We start from the raw sequence: 19730 nt of genomic DNA on the forward strand, positions 1-19730 counted from the left end.
CTCAAATTCATTAACAATTATAACTAAATTTCTTTAGTGAACTCTTAGAGCATAAATTCATCTTGAGAAGGGTCAGGAAATAATCAGAAATGAAATCACAAATATCAGACTGTGGTATCACTTGATTCACAGGGAAGAATGAAATCTCTGGTTTGTCAGCATCCTTTAGTTCCCATTGACTACGGTGCGGGCAGACTCTGCTCAGAAAAAAATCATAGCTATACAGAATGAGAAATTCATTCTTCATGTTTACAACCAAGCAATTATATAATGGAGAATGTGAAGAGATCAGCTATTTCTCTTATATATGAAACGAACCCCTAGCTCTCAGTAGGTAACTTCTCCCTACAGGTTTGCTCTCTTTTTTGGGGCCAGAAGGGAAGAAAATGATATTCCATTTTCCTTCCTCACAGACCATAACATTGTTCACAGAACACAATACAGCTGTACTGTATTCCACATCTCAACATATGACATAAACATATTTTTTCCAGTTTAACTTATTCTCGGCTGCTCTAATTACTAACAGGAATCTAATCAGTCAAGTAATTTCTTGAAAGTTTTTCTGTTTTTGTCATAAAGGGGCATAATAGAAATCATATGAGGACCCGAGAATGGGTTTGTATGTACCCAAGTGGAGGTATGTAAAAACAAGATTGGAGCTTTGTTTAGAGACTTCTCACCCATGCTGAGGAAAAAGCAGTTGAGGACTTTCCCTTGTCCTGGGTGAATAATGTCTGAGCCTAGTGTGATCCTTACCTCATGTAGGCTGGAGCAGCCTCTGGCAAAATAAAGGGGATTTCAGGCTTTTGTCAGTATCCTCAGATAAATAAATAGGCAATGAAGGGTTCAGTCTAAAGGGTATTCCCCTCAATCCAGATATGTGCACAGACTTTCTGAAACAAAGCCTTAGTTTTTTAACGAAAATCACTTCTGAACGCCCATCCGCCTGCACAGATCCCCTTCCAGCATCAGAGTTCTAAGCTTTAGCCTTTACCCAGGGCAAAGTCTCACCTGCTTGCAGGGAAACCTGCAAGACTTGGCCCAGCTATCTTGCTGAAATAGGTTGAAGAACCACCATGGGGGTTGTCTCCCAAACACGCTGTTAGCAGAGCTCTGTGGTCTTTATCCGCGCATCCCCCAGCCGAGCTGAGCTAACAAGCTGAGTGCCCCCAAAGCTGTGGTTATTTGAAGCCAGAGAAGAACCAAGAGGAAGGGGGCTGGTTGTAGCTGGAATGAAATCTGCTTGGTGGTGCAGATCACTTCTTCCATGGATTTCCACTGCTGTGCAAACAGCATGTCCGTGCTGGGGGAAGCTTTGTGGTCATTTTAGAGTGAGATCAAAACTCATCTGCCTTGCTTCTCCCCCTGGATAATGTTAATGCACTTGGAGCAGCTATGCAGGGCAAGAGGTGACCTATTTTAAAAGAGGAGGCCTCTGATATCACCCGTGGGCTCTGCAGTGGTCTCATCCAGCAAAGGCTTACCTCATCCAGCTAAGTACCCTGCTTGCTTTCCCCTCGGCAAGAGCAAATAAAAGCCTTTTCTGTAGGGTTTTAGTCAGGCACTGGAGAAACAGAACAGGTCAGAGAGGCCAGCTTTTACACAAAAGAAACTCAGTAAGGGACTGGTATAATCATTGGAGAAAGCTCCTTGAAGAGAGTTTGGGATTTTCCTTGGGAAAACACAGCTGAGCAGATAAAAATCATGATGGGGCTGATAGGTTTGGACTCAGGCGATTTTAGAAACTAAAACCTGAAAATAATCCTTCATTCTCCTGACATTTAGTGGCAGAAAAAGATGAAATTTTCTGAAATTTATGTTTCAGTCATTTCACATTTCAATTTCTCCATCAGTAAAATAATATAAATATTTTTTGATCTACCAGTTTACCTCGCTGGTTTTTGACCACCACCATCTGTATTAGCCACTGGTATTTATAAAACAAGCTTATTGAACTCTGATTAGAAATTGACAGACATATTTGTTTTTTCTGCTATCACAACTACTTTTCCTTTCTTCTAGAAGACATAGCAAGGTCAAAAATGTTTAATGTTTTCCTTTTGCCAGGGTCCTAACTACACACTGCCACATCAGCTAGTGTCTCATTGCTCTTCACTAAACCAATGAGGTAAGAAAAGGAAAAAAAAATTCCAAAACACACAATAATAAAAAATGCTTACGTAGTTAATTGTTTGATTTTAGCTTGCTGTTTTTTATTTGCCAGTGTTTATCAATGAGAACTTGACCATGGGTGTAGATGTCATTACATTTAATTACAAAGAAATATCCTGGTAAGCCCTCCTGGAGTGAGTATATGTTTCTGAAAATATTCCCATTGCAGGAGCACCTCATTAGACTCCCAAATGCAGCTGCTGTGGCAGGCGTAGCTGGGAGCTCTGCTCCCCTCCTCAGTCAAGTGCTGACAAGAGGGATCGTGCGCTGCGGTGCTGCTGCATCTCACTCACTAATCAGCATCTAAATTACTGCCTGGCCCTTGAGGGAGCACTAATAACAAGATTTGTATAGCAAGCATTAATGAAAACACAGGACAGAGAGGAATTTGCTATATACACAGGCATTTGCATGCCTATCTATCCTGTCAGGCGCCTGCAGCTCAGGTGTGTAGTTTGGGAAAGGTCCCACGCTGTGCTGACAGCACTGTCACCAAGGGACCTCTCGTCCCTCTGTCTCAGAGATCACAGCACATCTTTTCCCAACTAGCTCCTGTTGTAACCAGCCCTTTTTTACTTCACTAAAATACTGCAGGCCAAATGAATCTGCTGTTTGGACACTCACTTTTTTTTTCCAGGTAAATCAGTTATTTAAACAACCCTGTATTTACCACCTTCAATATTCAAGTAGCCTTTACTAGTGCTGAGAGTAGGGGCTGCAATCTCTTTTATTAGACCAAATCCTTCCTGAAGGTGCTCAAAGTCAGCCACTAAATGTAAAGAACAATCATCCTTTCCTCCCTGATGCACACAACAGAATCTGATCCAAACAGTATCTACATCTCTGATCATACAGACAGTATCTAAGGACCCACTTTAAGCTGCACAGCCGTAAGAATATGAAATAAAACCACCTTTCACAAACTAGACCAATCAAAATTTCTTTAAAACATGCATTCTGGTAAACATAATCTATTTTAGAAGAAACTGGAGACATTACAAACCTCAAATGTGAATCTGAATGCATTTGTTTACATCACATGATTCTGAGAAGGGAATTATGGTGCCTGATTCACTGCCTTGTTATTCCAGTTTCATGCCAGACTCAGGGAAATCAGTCTCATTTCACTAACATTAAACTAGAATACAAGAGTGATGAGTCAGGTCTGCAGCCTTACCACAGAGCGGTCATGAATTATTACAACAAGCACAAAAATCATCCTTCTCCTAAGCATTTTGCTCCAAATTTTTCATTCTCCCTCCCTAAAATACATGATAACTGTTAGTATAAGACAAATATTAAATAAGTCCCATAAATCAAACATAGCTTCTCAAAATACATTTTAAAAGAGAATTAAAACTTAATTATTTTCTCCCTTCTTAAAAAAGGACTAAGTTTTCTGCCTGATGTCTTGAAGTTGCATTTCTGCCTGACTTTGTGGTCTTCCAGCTGCTGCCAACTCTGTAAGGCTTTATTCTGGTACTGTCCTGGCTTTGAATGACAGGACATAAAACAGGTTTTGTGGAAAAACCTGTCATGAAAAAAGCACTGGCATGCAGAATTTTCATTTTCTGGGAACACAAGAGGTCTGTCCTGCTCCATGAGAGAGGGTCAGGCGAGCAAGCACAGGGAACAGACTTCCTGACGTGAAGTCCTGGATTTATGATATGGGGACAATTAGAGAGCTGGCAGATCTTCCTAGAGATGTAATCAACCCAAGGAGAAACACACTTGAAACAAACATTCTGTTTGGACAACTAATGTAAAGATTGGCTTTAATTCACAATATAAACAATGCTAGCCTTGGAGATGTTTTCTTCTAGCTGCTTTCTAAGCAGCACTAACTCCTCTTTGGTGAAGGAAATGGAGACAGCTTCCAAAGAATGACTGACTAAATAAGATTAACCAGGAGGAGGTAAGTACTTTATTTTTTCTTTTGATCTCTCAGACTCAGATAAGACATTTTCTGGACCAAACAAAAATCTCTCACTAAAATATCAGGAATGACTGTGAGCTAAACTTTTCATGTAATTTGCAGCTGACTAGTGTCAACTCCTGGCACCAGAGCTGGGAGGAACCTCTGGCAGGACCACAGGGTGTCACTGTGGGCAGAAGCTCTGGATCAGGGTTTGCCTCCACATTGTTTCAAAGCTCCCTAAAATTTACTCATTCCAAAAAGATACCACTTATTTAACAGCAAATTACTTCTTTCTTTTTCCAGCATGACAGATTTAATCAGAAATCTGGGGTGTCTGCTATGGTCTGACTCTTGGCAAGAAGAGTTCATCAGTCCCTTGTTCTGCTGGGTGTTAAGGGGAGCTGAGTGGTGTTGCAGGCAAAGTGAGTCCCACAGGAGTTCAACACATGCTCGGTGCAAATCCTGCACCAGCAAAACAAACTGGGCAGAACAGAATGTTGGAGGGAAGTGAAAGACAGTCATTTTACTGCTGACTTGATTGGGCCATAGGTTTCAGCAAGTTTTGCCATTAAAAGTCAGTATTTTATCCTATACATGCAGCATGAATTGGTTAAAAAAAAACCCCAAAAAACTGAAAAAAAAGGCAAAATACTTTCTCATTTAATAAGCTAGTTCTAGATTTAGTGCAACTGGGAAAGAACTTCAGCCATGTGTAAACTGGGTTTTAGTCAAAACTCATGCTCGTTATTTAAACTAAGTAATAGTCATATCAATATTCACTACATCATTGAAAGTCCAGGTTAATACATTCAGATAAGTAAAAATAAATGAGGCTAACTGAGGAAAACTGATGTGAAATTTAAAGTCCTTGGTCTATTAGGAAAGTTACTGGTAAACTCAGGTCTCAAAATGAGCAAAGACTTAAAAGATACACGATGATCTACATATGACCCTTTTGTACACAGTTACTTAGGATGATTAAAATCTCCCATTTGGGTTTAAATACACAAAAATTTTTTTAGAAAAAAATCCCTTATTCTTGCAGCAAAGAAATGCAGACCAGGATGATACTGATTTTCTGGCATGAACCAGAAGGGAACTGGACAGCCATCATTTATGGGAGCCACAGGCAGTGCTGGAGGGCCAAACTAAACTACAAGGAAACCTTAGAAAATTAGACTTTCATGGAGATACAGAACAAGACAAAGGACAAAGACTGCAAAGTAGACCTAAATCACAATATGCTGTCTCCAAGTTGTCCTGCTGTGTAGAAGGAGAACTCACCTCATTGTGAGGTTACACTGACATAGGGTCTATTCTGACATCAGTAAAGATTGCATCTTTGCTGTATGGACCAAGGGCAGTTTCCACACTCATAGTACACCCTCACCTGGCCTGACACCTGGCAGTGAAAGATAAGATTCACATGAAGGAAATAGGAAAGCAGTACAGATAAAAAGGGTTTTTGAGAGGTTATAGGAAGGCCAGAGCTGTTGAGAAGCTGCTGGCAAATACTCAGAGAAAGAGGTTCAGAGCAGAAACATGAGTCTGAAATGAGTGTGCCCAAGTAAAAGAGACTGCCAGACCACTAAATTTTTGTTAATAATTTGCTACCATTTAACCAAATATTCCCAACGCTCATACTCAAAAAACTTCCCAAGCAGCTTGTGATTATTTTGTACATTGAATAAGTCATCACAAGGTTATCAGTTTGTAAAAAGACTTAGCATGGTCATTAAGTACTTTCAAATGCAGAAGGAAGACAAGTACCTTGAGAAGACAGCTACCCAGGGTTGTGAGTCCATCAGTAGCACTGAATAGTATTAATAAAGTGCTACTTTACATCTGCTTGCTTGCTGTAGGTTCAGTCTGGGTTCAAATGACCAAGGAGGCTGAAGATCTAAATACAATACTGAGGCAAGGACCAAAATACCATATTGAGGCAAAGATCGTGAAGTAAAATCCATTATTACCAGAAATATAGTGCTAGCAAATCCCTGGATAAACTTTGAAACCATTTTCTAATACCTTCATGTGCAGGAATCAGTTGTGATGGAAAACGGCTCAGAAGTGACCTACCGATCACAATCTTTGTATCAGTGTTACAGCTGCAAATGCTATCACTGTGAGTGGTTCCTTTCTCGGCTGAGAGCTGCAGGAATATTCTAAGCTCTAAAATTAAAACCAGCAGCAGCAGCCAAAACCAAAAAAACCTCCAGCCAAACATTTCTTAGCATGCTATATCTCATAAAACATTAAAAGAGTATCCTATCTGAATGTGTTTGTACATTCTGGAAAGTGACATTTGCCATGGGAGAAGGAAACATACAAAACAATAAAATTTTTCCTTAGCCAGTGATTATTATTGCTGCCTTAGCAATTTCCTTCCTTTTGGAATAATACCTCAAGGATTTCAGTAAGAATGCTTTGTAAAGCTAGTCCTGGCCAACTGCTTGTGGCTTGCTTGTGGTTAGAATGCACATGCAGAGAACTCCTCACATACATGTATCAACTTACATGGGAATCAAGTCAGCTACTAATAATAGTTCTTCTTGGGGGTTAGGACCCTTTTTACAGAAAAGAAGATGCAAATATCAGTTTTGGAAAGCCATTGCTGGGTTTTCCAAGCTTTCAAAGAATCAGCAAAACAAGGTTCCATAATCTCATTCTTGCCTTCGGCACAACTAGGTGGGCTGGAACAGCCCAGGGCAATCATTGTTAGCTCAGAATAAATCAGCTGTAATTTTCCAAAGGCATTTTTCAGAATTTCTACTGACCTTACTGTATACCAGAGACAGAGGGGACCCTGGGTTTTGTTTTACACATCTCCATCTGTGCTGTCACAATCAGAAACACTTTGCTGTGATTCCTGTGGAATGAACTGTTCCACACCCTCCTGCGGGATATGCTGTCCACATTAAAGCCTAAGTCACACACCAGCACCAGCGTTTCAGGAGGCTTGAAAGCACACTTCGAAAGAGTAACAGCCTGCTTGCTGTCTACTGTATTTTAAAAACAGACAGTAAAAACCTCATGTTGTTCAGGATCAAAAAAATCATCCAGGTCACAATTCTTTAAAGTGAGAGCTCTTTTTTCTCTCCGACCCCTCATTCCCATCCCCGCCCCCCGTTTTTTCAATTCATCAGTACAATTCCACTTCAAAGCGAAAAGAATACAAAATGGCACTTAGTAATATTGCAACAAACATGTTGCTTTCAAATAAGCTGGGCTTTTAGGTTAAATGGCTCCCTGATTCTGCAGCTGTCCTGCAGATCCTAATATAATCGGGAAGAGGCAGAACAAGTGCTTCAGCTGATCCCAGAGAAGCTACTCTTTGGAAGTGGCCAAGTTCATCCAAATCTTTGCTTTCTACCACTACCTGAGAACAGCTGTGGCAAGGAACTTCAGAAAGACTTGTAGGGAATACTATCACTACATGCCACTAAGTGGTGGAGGCTCAGTGCAGAAATGTTTAGGCTATGGGATGTCCAGGTACCAGGATAAGCCATATTGTAGGGTGCAGTAAAGCTCACTGCTGTATTGAACTTTCAATCTGCCTTGCTTGTGTTCATTTTCTGTGTGACTTCCTCTGTCTAATCAGAACAAAGGACATGGCCTCAGGTAAAAATCACAACCTTTACAATGCACCTTCATCTACTTAACACTGCTGACTCTGTTAGTGCAGTTTGGTTCCACAAGATGAATAATACCAAGGCATCAATTCTCTGTGGGACATCTGCATGGTGGGCATCCCAGGGAAAACAGGCACAAAGAAGAAGCATGTCACTGTGCTTCATTCTGCTACTCTCATAGTCTTTTGATCCTCTAGTAAAGCCATCTGAGAAAAAAAACAGAAGTGATTTTAGATACAGACACAGGAACAGCATTTTGAAGGGAAGAAAGCGAAAACAGAGCTCCTTTCAATAGACATGAAGAAAATTCTACCCTAGAACTGCTTTGCTTACTGTAAAAAGAAACTCAGTTTGTCCATCTGATCTTGTTTCCACCAGCTGACGATGCAGGCAGCTCAGACTTACAGGAAAGCAAAGCTAAGCTCTGCAGCTCCCTGCACTCTCACTGAGTTTCTGCAGCCTTCTGTAGTTGGCAAAATCTTTCAGGATTGATATGTTCAATTTGTTTACTCTCTGCTAGCTTTAGGTCCAGATTCATCAAATTCCCACTTTTGATGTATTTTGAAGTGAAGTTTTAACTTTAGTTACATCATATAAAGAGTTAAATTTTGTCTCTAAAACCTCAATAAATGGGTTGCCTTGATTGATGCTTTAAGTGCAACCCCTTCCCAATATTCTGAACATAATGAGGTTAGTGCTAAAAGCTGGATTCTCTCTCATCTATCTGCATTATCTATTCATTCTGCACACGTCACCATGGTAAATGAGTGCTGCATTAAGCACTAAATAGCAGAGGTCAGAAAAACCCTGTGTTGTATTCTTTTCCCCTCAGCAAGGCTGAAACATCTAATAATGGATTTTAGTTTATTACCTGATATGAACTAAAAAAAAAATATTGAAAATATCTGTATTAGCACATTATTGAAGTTAGATTTAAACATAACCTAAAAACAATCTTGAGATTCTTATTCAAAAAATTTTTGTCTTATAATGTTTAAATTTACTTAATTTCTAATATTCTCTGAAATTTTTTGCCATTTAACACACCCCCCTCAAAATAAAAACAGAATCTTGCCACAGGCTAAACTAGACATATTTTGATTCAAATTCTTTGTTTAAAATGCCATCAGCACCCCAAATTGTATGCTCGTGTAGCTATATTAAATATAGCTTAAGTATTTTGATGATAAGAAGTAATTACACCTAGGCACTTCATTTTTTAACGAGAAAACTCACCATCTATTCAGAATTTTCAGCAAAACAAGCTATATGAGGTGCGTAAGTATTTGGCACAGGGCAAATCTGTTAAGAGCTCCTCTAGCAAAATATTAAGCCTTATGAATGCAATAAAGTTAGAATCTGTCCAGCTAACTTCCTCTCCAGCTCGGGCAGCCATGCACACTGCTATTCCCTACCCACGGCACGGCTCTGTCACGCTGTATACACGGAGGTGATAACAAATGTAAACATTCCAAAAGCTTATCGGGCCTGGCGCTGAATGATCAAGCAGCTGGAGAGCTGTAACGTGAAGCCATGTATATTAAAAATTATTTGCAAATAATCTCCTGGGGTGGAAGAAGGCTGTTTCTATGGTGCTTTGGTATAAGGAACAAGGAAAACAGATGAAGAGTACAAGGTTCAGCCTCAGAAAATACCACATTCACTTTCGGTTAGTTCCACGGACATTGACCCTTCCAACACAAAACCAATGGGAGGCAGGCAGCAGGAGGAACAAGTACAGTCATGGTACACATTAGGAGTTTAGCTGCACTGGTAAATAAAAAAGTATTTCAATTCATCTCTTGGGTATTCAGGGCTGGAACAAGAGTAATGGATTAATGCAATTTCACCCATACTGGAAGTGAGTAAATCTTTTGGGGTTTTGCCTTCATGTTCTCTCAGCTCCACCACTTCTCTGGTGTAGGCACAAATCTGAGTTCTGTTGTGAATATCCAACCTCTATTTCCATCCTCCAGAGCTTTCTCAGGCACTGTTTGCACCCTGGACTGCTCTATCTCATGGAGGGATGGTAGGCTCTGGTGAATGGGAGGGACTCATTCTTGTTTGGACTAAATTTACTCACTTCAGCCAACTAGGAGAAACAAGTTCATATGGGCTATGTGTCATGTAAAATGTATCTGTACAGTCAATCAATAAACAAAGTAAAGGAAGGAAGCATGGATAAAAATAAACATGAAAAAGTCAGTAAAATAAGAGAATTTTCACCAGAACATGCATAACAGTTTTTTGTTTTGACTGCCTCTGAGTAGCTGACAGACCCTTCACTGTTTTCTGACTAGAAAGATGGTCCAGACTCTATCTGGGCTCTATATAAAATAGTATATGTTTCCTGCTGTTTCATACTATGTGGTTTACACAATTACAAACATATTCACAAGGAATGTTTCTATTTGTGAATTACTGTGACCTCAGAAACAGTGAAAATATAGCTGGCTGTTTTGGTGATAACCCTCAGTTTATAAGGCACAGCACTGCTCACTGCATCCCAACCAACTCAAGCCTTGTTCTCCAGCCTGCTGTTCTTACTGCTCTGCAGGGAGCATAACAACTCTTCTCACAACTGATGACAATGATGTATAAAATCCTCATCCTCTCATGAAAATGGAGCATCTTCATGAAATGGAATGTTTTCATGGATTATGCAAAAAACCACTTTTGTTTAAAAAAAATCATAGTTGATTTTTGGAGGCTGTGAGTCGCTCTTTCTGGGCTGCATAAAGAGCAGCTCAAGCACAGGTTCTTTACTTTCTTTTCTTTTTTTTTTTTAAGTCCTTGAGTTTTCCTTTAGTTTTCACGGAGTCTGTATTTACACTACATATGTGTGAGGAACTTTTGCTGGGCCTTGTCCAGGGACTTCTGTGAGCCTGAACTGCAGAATAAATTCAGAGTAACCCAAATAAAAGAGCATGTGAGCATAGTGCATAGAGGTAAGAAAAAGGGACGTTGTTTGCCACCGAACACTTGCAGTCACACATCAGCCTGCAAACAGCAGGATATTTTCAAGCACAGATATTTTCATGTCTGTTCTGGAATCCCTATCACCTGTCAGGTCTTATGCAATGTTTACTTTATATATGTCATTGTTTCACTGTGTCAGACAGTCCTTTCCATCACAGGCTGAAAGAACACGAAGGCCCTCACTGCCCTGACAAGAAGTGCCTGATCTCTGAACATCCTGGTGCCATTGGTAAGGTACACTGTGCTACACCAGTGCTCTGGTGTGAGGGGACACGAATGTTTTTCATTGCTTATTTAAATACCTACACAGACTCCTGGAGTGATATAAAAAGGGACAGAATACTTAAATGGCATATACATTTAGCATATAGAAAGATTAACTAGTTTGACAAAAAAAAAATAGAGCTAATGACAGTTTTTATTAACTTACTCCTTTTCTGAATGCTCTGTTACCACATTAGAAGCCTAAATTTGCAATTGAAAACAGCTGCTCTTTGGCTTACTCACTCTCTTGTTCTTGGACAAAACTGAGCAATATGTCCTACCAGAATCTCAGTCTTTTGAAAAACATATCAGTTTCCATGAACTCTGAGACCAAGAGTTTTCTGCTGAGATTTTTCCCTGAGAAAGTATAGCAGAACTGCTTGACAATGGTTGGCAACACCTGCCTCCTACTAAGTAGATATTTTTTGAGCTCAGTTTATTTTGTTTTGGAAGAAAAAGAGCTATGTGATCATTAGATCTAAAATCAAACATATTCATTCACCTAGAAGCATGATCCAACTAATATTAGTCACAAACATTAATGCTGGGCAAAGCAACTCACATTAATCCCATCAAGAATGTGGTGCTGGTACAGTTTGCATCAGCAGGAAAGCACATCTGTCTGTGGTAATGAGATTTATGGTGCAGGGAGTGTCTAAAACCAATTTACAATAAAAACCTTAACTACTTTGTGTTGTCATGGAATTGACAAAGGTGTAAGGACAGATTTTCCTCCCACCTGTGTTGTTTGCTGCTGCACTAAATACCAAGACTGCCCATGAGGCATCTCAGCAGAGCTCTGGGGAAGTGACAGTAAGCTGAAAGGCATGAATCCTTTCTGGGTAACCAAAAATCAGCTAGGAAAGAGAAAGCAAAACTGCTAATACCCAAACACAAGCTGCGAACACCTTCCTTGTCTGGAGACAGGTATAGATTACTTTTCTTCAAGTTATGATTTCCAGCACTCAGTAAGCTCAGAAGTACTGTGTTATACTGAGAAGATATGTTTTATATTATATCACTGAGAAGGTATGTTCTGTATTATATCACTGCTTTTGCAGTGATAATATGCCCTTCCTGCTTTGAAATGAGACTTGCAAAGCCCAAAAAGGCAGCTCTGTTTCCAAACACTGAGTAACATTTACATTACAAGCAAGGCAACAAAGCAGAAAGGGGAGTTGGAAACAGCAAATACATAGAAAATTTAGATACACAGAAGTTTATCTTAATGTTTACCCATATTCTAATGCTTCAAGAAGACTGAACACTTTGACATAAGTTGAAAAGCCTTTGCCAGCCAGACTGTTTGATGTTGTGTTGGCTCTGTGACAAAGCCAGTCTGTACAGGAACGCTGGCATTGTTTTCAGATCAAAGCAAGCCCTAATGGTATTAAACCTGAGTTGTGGTCTGACGTGCTTCCTTCCCTCAGCTATCAGTTCTCTACTTTGTTACCAGCATTTTCTTGAGCTGTTGCATTATGATATTCTGCTTGTTTAAAGCATGCTCAGACTTTTATTTCATATAATTAGAATTGATATTCCTATATTTTCTGCTATGCTGGGTAAGGAGACAGGAGCTTGTGTGTACACAGAAAAGGTTGTGATGGTGATACTCAGTTTCTATTGACTTCAATGATATTGCAAGGGTAACAGGAAGCAGGAGAGCTTTAACAATTTTTGGATTAAACTCTTGTGTAGTGTAATAGTTAAATATGTCTTTAAGCATGTGCTTATGTTTCTTTTATAAAAAGCAGACATAGAGCAACTGTGGCTATAGCAGGATGAGAGTGGGTTACCTTACCCCAGTAACCCATGCACCCACCTCACAGGATGAGATGCTGCCCATATGTGTAGTTCTGTCACTTTATACTTGTCTTTGCCTTCACAGATAGTAAAAGGGTCTTATAATTTCAAATAAAATAAAACTGAATAGATATTATGAAATCAAACATCAGATGCTCAGAAAATATAGCTCCACTGATGGCAAACAAGGCACAACAGATTCAAGCAACAACTTCATAACTCAAGTCTCAGTTTGCTAGTTCTAGTTTCTCTGCTCAGATGTGACATAATCCATCTAAGAGCACTTTACAGAGAACTTACAGATTGAGTTAAGGGTTTACTCATTGCTATGTTGCCTCACAAGCTCTTATTGTCCACCTCTATCACTGTTGCTACTGCAATACAAATTTCTCTTTTGTTGACTGTGATTGCAATTATATACTATGCCAGCCAGAGTGAGCACAAGGAAATGTGACAGTGATGCTACAGGCTGGATGTGAGCTCCTGTAGTCACATTTATCACCTGCCTTTAAATCATTCACTGTGGTCTAACACTGTCTCCATGGAAGCAAGGAAGTCAAGCAGACTCTTCTTACAGTTTTTGAGTAGCTGTCATTGGTTTAAAATGACTTAGCCTTAGTAGATACTCCATCTTCACTTTATAGCACAATTGACCTGACCTAAATAGGTGAAGACATATCCCTGTCAAAGCTGTAACAGGCATCAGGGATGGATGACAAGACTTAGCAAAAAACAACTTTTAGATCTTTTTACAGAACAACTCAAGCTGAATTTATTATGAAGTTCTGAAATGTACAAGCACATTTTATTGCCTTCTGGTTTCCAGACGGGTTTGGATCCAGAGCACCAGAATACCACAAAAATGCTACTTTTTTTCCCTGCAATCAGAAGCAGCTGTAATAGAAGGCTATAGAAAAGTCTGATTCTTACAGCATGCCTGTCTCTGTTTTTCAAAAAAAGAGAAGTTTAGATAATTTGAGTAAACTTTGCAGGAGCATCCAAACATTTAGAATTGCAAATAGGACACACATTTCAAACTTGCAAGCATATCCTTCACTAGCCCCTTGCTCCTAATAAAGGAAGCAGAATACTCCAGTGGGTAAAATTCAAGGCACAGGACTCTTGTTTACCCCAGCTCTAATAAAAAACAGGTGGCCTTGACAGTATCACTGGAATTCTCTGCTGCTCAGTTTCCCCATTCATCTAGGGCATCACACTTCTAAAGCAATTTTTTGGAGTGTCAAGTTAGCACCCTAACTATTATTTTTTTTCTTTTTTTTTGTTTCTTTTTTTATTAACTGCATCTATTTGCAGTGACGACTTTGCTGGTTTTGGAGACAAATTGTATTTAGCATCCCACTGAATTCTATTCAAAATCCAGTAATGGATCAGCATTTTAGGGTTTAATCAGCAAGATGTCAAGAGACCCTAGGATTAGCTGACTCTGAAAGTTGAAGGCATACAACAATCTCAGAAGCTGTGCAGCACCTTGCCAGATGAAGACCACAAAGGTTTTTTTTTTTGTATTTGCACTTCCATTGTAAACTTATTGTCTGCCTTTCCCACCTGGTTTTGTGGTCCTTGTATTCAGCAGGTTTACACAGCTACCTGCACACACCCTGTTCAAAACACTTGCTCATATTAAGCAAGAGACACCCTATGGAAATCTGCATGAACCTCATGCATGAACTTCATGGTGAAGAGCAGGAAAATGAAGCTGCTCTTAAAGTTTTTATTTTCGTCCATCTTTAGGTCAAATTTAAGAACAGGACAAGGTTATAATTTAGCTAAATAATAAATTCATTAATATTAGTTCCCAGTATCTAGAAAAAACAAATAATATCTAAATAAATGAATCTAAATAAGTGCAGACAAATACTAACTCATGGGCTTATATGGAAGTTGGCTGAAACTTGCAGCAATCCTGACTCATAATAAAAATGATTTATTTAAAGACCTATTATGAACATTGCAGGAAAGGTGATAACAGACATGCACCACTTTGTTTACAGTAAAATTTCCTGTAAATTAAAGAGTTCTTGTTCTTTGTTTGGTTTTGATTTGGTATTGTACCAAGTATCTGTTTATAAAAGGAAATATGACAGTACAAAGTGTACAAAGTGAATTGCAAAAGAGATTAACAGTCAAGGTGAATTTGCTTTAAATTAAGTCCTAGCAACACAGACAGCGTCAATCCCATTAAGGTAAAGAAAGTCCAAGGCAGATCTTCCATGCACTGTTTTTGAGAGCTGAACAACGTGAAATTCAGGACAGAAAGCTACTCTCCAAAAAGATTTTAAAAAAAGATTCAGGTGACTAAGAGATATGGCAGGAAAAAAATGTTGCAGAGCACAACAAAGGACAAGTCTGATGTAGAGTAGGCACTGTGTTCCAACGGACTAAGTGTTGAGGATCTTCCCCTTTTTGTGGAGTTTTTTGTTTATAATGCTCCCTAAACAGCTTATTAAAGAATCTTTCTGAAGTCATATTGTCGCGGGTTGGGTTTGTAACCGGGCAGAAACACCAATTTAGTGTAGTGGTTTGGTCCAAAATACTCATTACTGTTTATCTGCTGTGAGATAAGAATTAGGAGGAATGCAAAGCAGGCACCAAACTTGAAAGACTATAAAGAAGTTTATTAACAGACCTAAAAGAGGAAAAAAAATTATACCACCTTCAGAACTCTCCTCCCCCCCCCCCCACCTTCCTCCCTTCTCCCACTGACAATGTAAAAAGACAACCCTTAAGATGTTCAGTCTGTTTACCACTTCCATAATAACCTTGTTCTGTCCATTTAGAAAGAGAAGTCTCTTCTTGCTCATGCTATGAAAACATTATCACAACGAGAGAGCCGCCCACTTCCAAATATTGTTCAGTCCATTTAGGAAGAGGAGTCTCTCTGCCTGCGTGTGAGTCCCTTCCCCCGACTTGCAGCTTTTCCCGCAACTGCTTTCGAGGGTCCACTCTTGAAGTTTTTTGGGGTACAATTTTAAGGTTGAGCCATTCAGAAACAAAAACAGAGGCCCTTCTCCTTCCCTGGGAGCAAAGGGTCTTCATCATCTTCATCATTAGGACTATCTCTGGGAGCATCTCTAGGGACTGAGGTTTTCTCCTTTCCCTTTGGAGCAAAAGTCCTCATCTGGTCCATCTCTCCCTGTCCAAACTTCTCATGGAATTACAGCTGTGTCAGCATCTGCCTATCTCAGCGCAGGTGCTTTTGCTTACGAGTTGAACACTCCACCCCCCATATCTTCATGGAATTACAACGGGATACTCTGATATATCATAGCTTCACAACAGAATTTCAGCTTTAAGCATCTCCTCTCTCTCTTCCCTCAGGTTTTCAGCTCTTCACAGCAGTAAAAGGGTTAATCTCACCTCGGCCTTGCAGCTTTGCAGCTGGAATGTTGAATTTTTCTTATCGCAGTGGAGAGGGGGGAGAGCCGAGCCGCTCCGGCTGCCCACGGCAAGGCAGTGGGGGGGGTTCCATGGCTGGAACAGGTCCATCGGCTCCAGGATGGCCGTGGCCCGGCCCGGCCTGGCCCAAGCAGGGCCTGGCCGGGCCCGCTGGCCCCCACACGGGGCCTGCAGCCACCTGTGCCAGTGCTGGAAACGAGAGAGAGCTTGGAGGGGGAGTTTGCCTATTCTTAAATGTGGATCACAGAGGTGGTCACAACTTTAAGTGGCTTAGAGAATTGTCCATATTCAAACTGGCTGCTGATAGGTTCTATCAGTTCCCAGAGGAAACTGTAAGCACCCCTCAGCAAGGACATCCCTTCCGGGACTATGCTTGCTAACCTATGACACATATTTATATGACAAAGTATGTTGCAACCTCAAATCATCCCATGCCACAGAATATCTTCTGTGGGGACTCTTGGATGAAGACAACGTATTCCCAGTTGAGAAGGAATAATGAAAACCCACATTTTATGTTTTATTGGAAAACTAGAAGAGAATCTGTTTTGTAGAAGCAACTCCTTGGGTTGAATTAGCCCTGGAGCCAGCCTGGTATCTCTAGAGATCAGACTTCATGGGTCTCCAAAGTCTCCACCCAGGGAAAGAACATGTTTGTGGATGGAAGCACTGGATCTAGGTCGTATTAATTCTCCTTGTACATATAACCAGGACTTACATAGAGGATAAAATTTTGAAATTAGTGACATCATCTGAGGGCCAGGAATTACCTGTGTTCATGGGGTTTACTCCAAACAGTCCTAAGATCCATTATTTGATATTTAGCGCTACAAAATTAATGCTGTATTTTTAAAATCACATAGTTAATCAAACCAGTTTGCAGCCAGTCCTGTGTATACAAGTTCAGTGGTTTAGAAGGTATGTTGGTATGGCACTTACCTGGGGGCATGTGTTCATTCATGATGACGAGTGATGCTGGCGTAGGCCTTCTTTTCCTGATCTGTTACAGATATAAACCGAGGAGAGTCATTAGGGCCCATCAATTGCCACACACACAAAGCAAAGCAAAAAATCTGTCTGGTGTCCTCCTGAGTATAGGCCAGGCAAGTTAAAAAGGAAACTATTTAAAGAACAGCAGCACTTCACTGTCTTTCTGACAGCAATCAGGGTCATGCTGCTGCTTGTTCTGGGAGAACAAAGGCACAGGGAGAGCTGTCCAAAATACCTTTAGGATTTGTAATCATCTTGCCTTAAGTTTTTGGATATGTGTTGCTGAAAAATATCAGTCATATCTTAAAATACTGACATTTAGCTTTGCATCAGGAAGATGATTATAGTAGTTTGTGAGCTTGTATGTGCAAATACCTAGTACTGCCATAGCTCTCACAAGTAATAATTAATATTTTGCAAGTGCATTTCAGAGCTGATATTGCAGGCATGCCTTCCAGCTAACTTATAATTCTAAACTGTGGTTAGATGTGTTACTACTGTTCTTTAACTAAAAATACTCCAGTATTTAAGACTTTAAAAACCTTTAAAAAGAGTATTTCCAATACAGCAGATTTTACATACAAATATATAGTCCTGAATTGGATACAGTTCTTCAGAGTTTATCTGGGTAACTACTTTTGTTCCATTAACCATGGCTGAACTGCATGGTATTGGACTACCCTCCTATAAAGCACACATTTGCATTGAAAGCTTTCTGTTGCTTCACTAAAGCCTCCAGGCTCAATAGTCTATTGAATTTAAGAGAGGGACCAGGAGCATCTAAGCTAGAAACCATTCTGACACAAAACCTCAATGTCAGTGTATTTGTACTTTTTTTATTTGCTGAGCCAACATCTGTATTTAGCTGGGTTCAAGTTTTGCTTTCAGAGGTATAAATGGAAAATTACATCATCAGGGTTAATGGGTTTATTTCAGATTAGTGTAACTGTAGCTGACTGTAGAATTTACTATTTTAATTTCATCACACACCCACAGTGAAACTGTATAGCACTTGGAATCAAACTCACAACACACACAAAAAAAAGGACTGCCCATAAATACCGGGCAGAAAATAGGCTACAGCATTTCAAAAGCCATGGGAATTCCAGGAAATCCTAATCCTATGGTCCTCATAGATTTCAGAAAAATACCAGAACACATTCTGCTTGAATTCATTGCAGAACTGTTCTGTAAGGTACAGACACCCTGCAGCTCAGAAGTGCCTATGGACAAAATGAGGACCCGCAGCAATTCTTTTCTGCACCCTTCTAGTATTTCGCATCTAATGGTCACTCACAACTCATCTTTTTCTGCAAAGGTGCCTGCCTTTTAAGAGACATGACATCAGAATATTCAGGGAACCAGATACCTGTCCTAAAGGCGCAAATAATTTCATAGCTAATGGTATGGAGCTGTCAAGGTTATAATATTCCCCTGGTATCATCTAAAATGAGACAAAACCCAAATAGCAGCAAATTTTGAGAAGGACTTGCACTGAGAGAAACATACTGGGTCACCTAATTAAGATTTATCCAGTTTTCTCACAAGACTCCCTGTGACCATTTTTTATGCATATCTACACGTATCTGTACACAGTAACAGATATCTTTTCCTCTTTAGACGTCTGTACTGATATGTATGTATCAGTACAGTATATATATATAAAATTATTTGTATCTTTTGGGAGTGAGTTAAAACCTAAAATTACACACACATTATTCTAACAAGGATGTAAGTAAGGTAGATTTCCATATGTATGTATTTTTCAGACATGTAAAACACTGTAAAAATTACATAAAGACTGTACAAAACCATGAGGAATACCAGAAGTAACTGAAGTGATGACTATTGTGCAAAACATCAATTGTATTTTCTCACATTAAAATGAATGGTAAATAAGACATCTCCTTCCCAATTTCCATTAGGTACCTATTATCAAATTTGTGTTTTGCTTTAGGTACATATAATATACTTGTCTTGATTTGTTGAGAATGTATTCCTTGAGTGTATTCATGTGAAGTGTAAGCATTAGGGTACAAGTGCAGTTACAGCAAAGGCACAACAAATGTACATTAATAAACCTACCGAAGGTGAAGAAGCCTTGTTCTGGATAGAGGACATATCCTTCTCCCTCTTTAGGTATATCCAACATTGCTATAACCTCCAGAGTATATAATCTACAATTTCACTAGTATAAGCTAGAACAGCCTTTAGGCCGCAAGTATCACTTGTTCTTACCCACACCTTGCCCCATTCCTACCCCATTCCCTCAAAACAGTGAAGGAAACTCATCTTCCTTACCTGCTCAGCTGCCTCAGGATCTATTTGGCTCTGAAACAGGGGCACAGCAAACTGTATTTTTTTGGGGCTGTTGGGCTCCATCGTGGTGCTGAGGTGACTCAGATGGGAGAAGAGCCTGGAGCCTGAGACTGGGTCTGTGCCTCTGTCCTGACGCCGTCCCTACAGCCAGGCTGAGAGCTCCACAGTAACAGCTGTAACTCCCGACTTAGCCCGGGAATCTGCGTGAGCCGAGCAACTCCCTTATTCCACAT

General features: G+C 39.9%; 1 protein-coding gene across 1 annotated transcript in view; it reads right to left on the reverse strand.

Moving 5' to 3' along the window:
* The window catches only part of PPP1R1C (protein phosphatase 1 regulatory inhibitor subunit 1C), a gene marked incomplete at both ends in the record, with an annotated part of 48800 nt that extends 29070 nt beyond the window's left edge, over nucleotides 1-19730 (reverse strand). The window contains 3 exon segments of the mRNA XM_082285378.1: nucleotides 17128-17188; nucleotides 19480-19614; nucleotides 19617-19730. Coding sequence (XP_082141504.1) covers nucleotides 17128-17188; nucleotides 19480-19614; nucleotides 19617-19730 — 310 coding nt within the window.

Source organism: Coloeus monedula (assembly GCF_965178545.1).
Source record: "Coloeus monedula genome assembly, chromosome: 7".
NCBI lineage: Eukaryota > Metazoa > Chordata > Aves > Passeriformes > Corvidae > Coloeus > Coloeus monedula.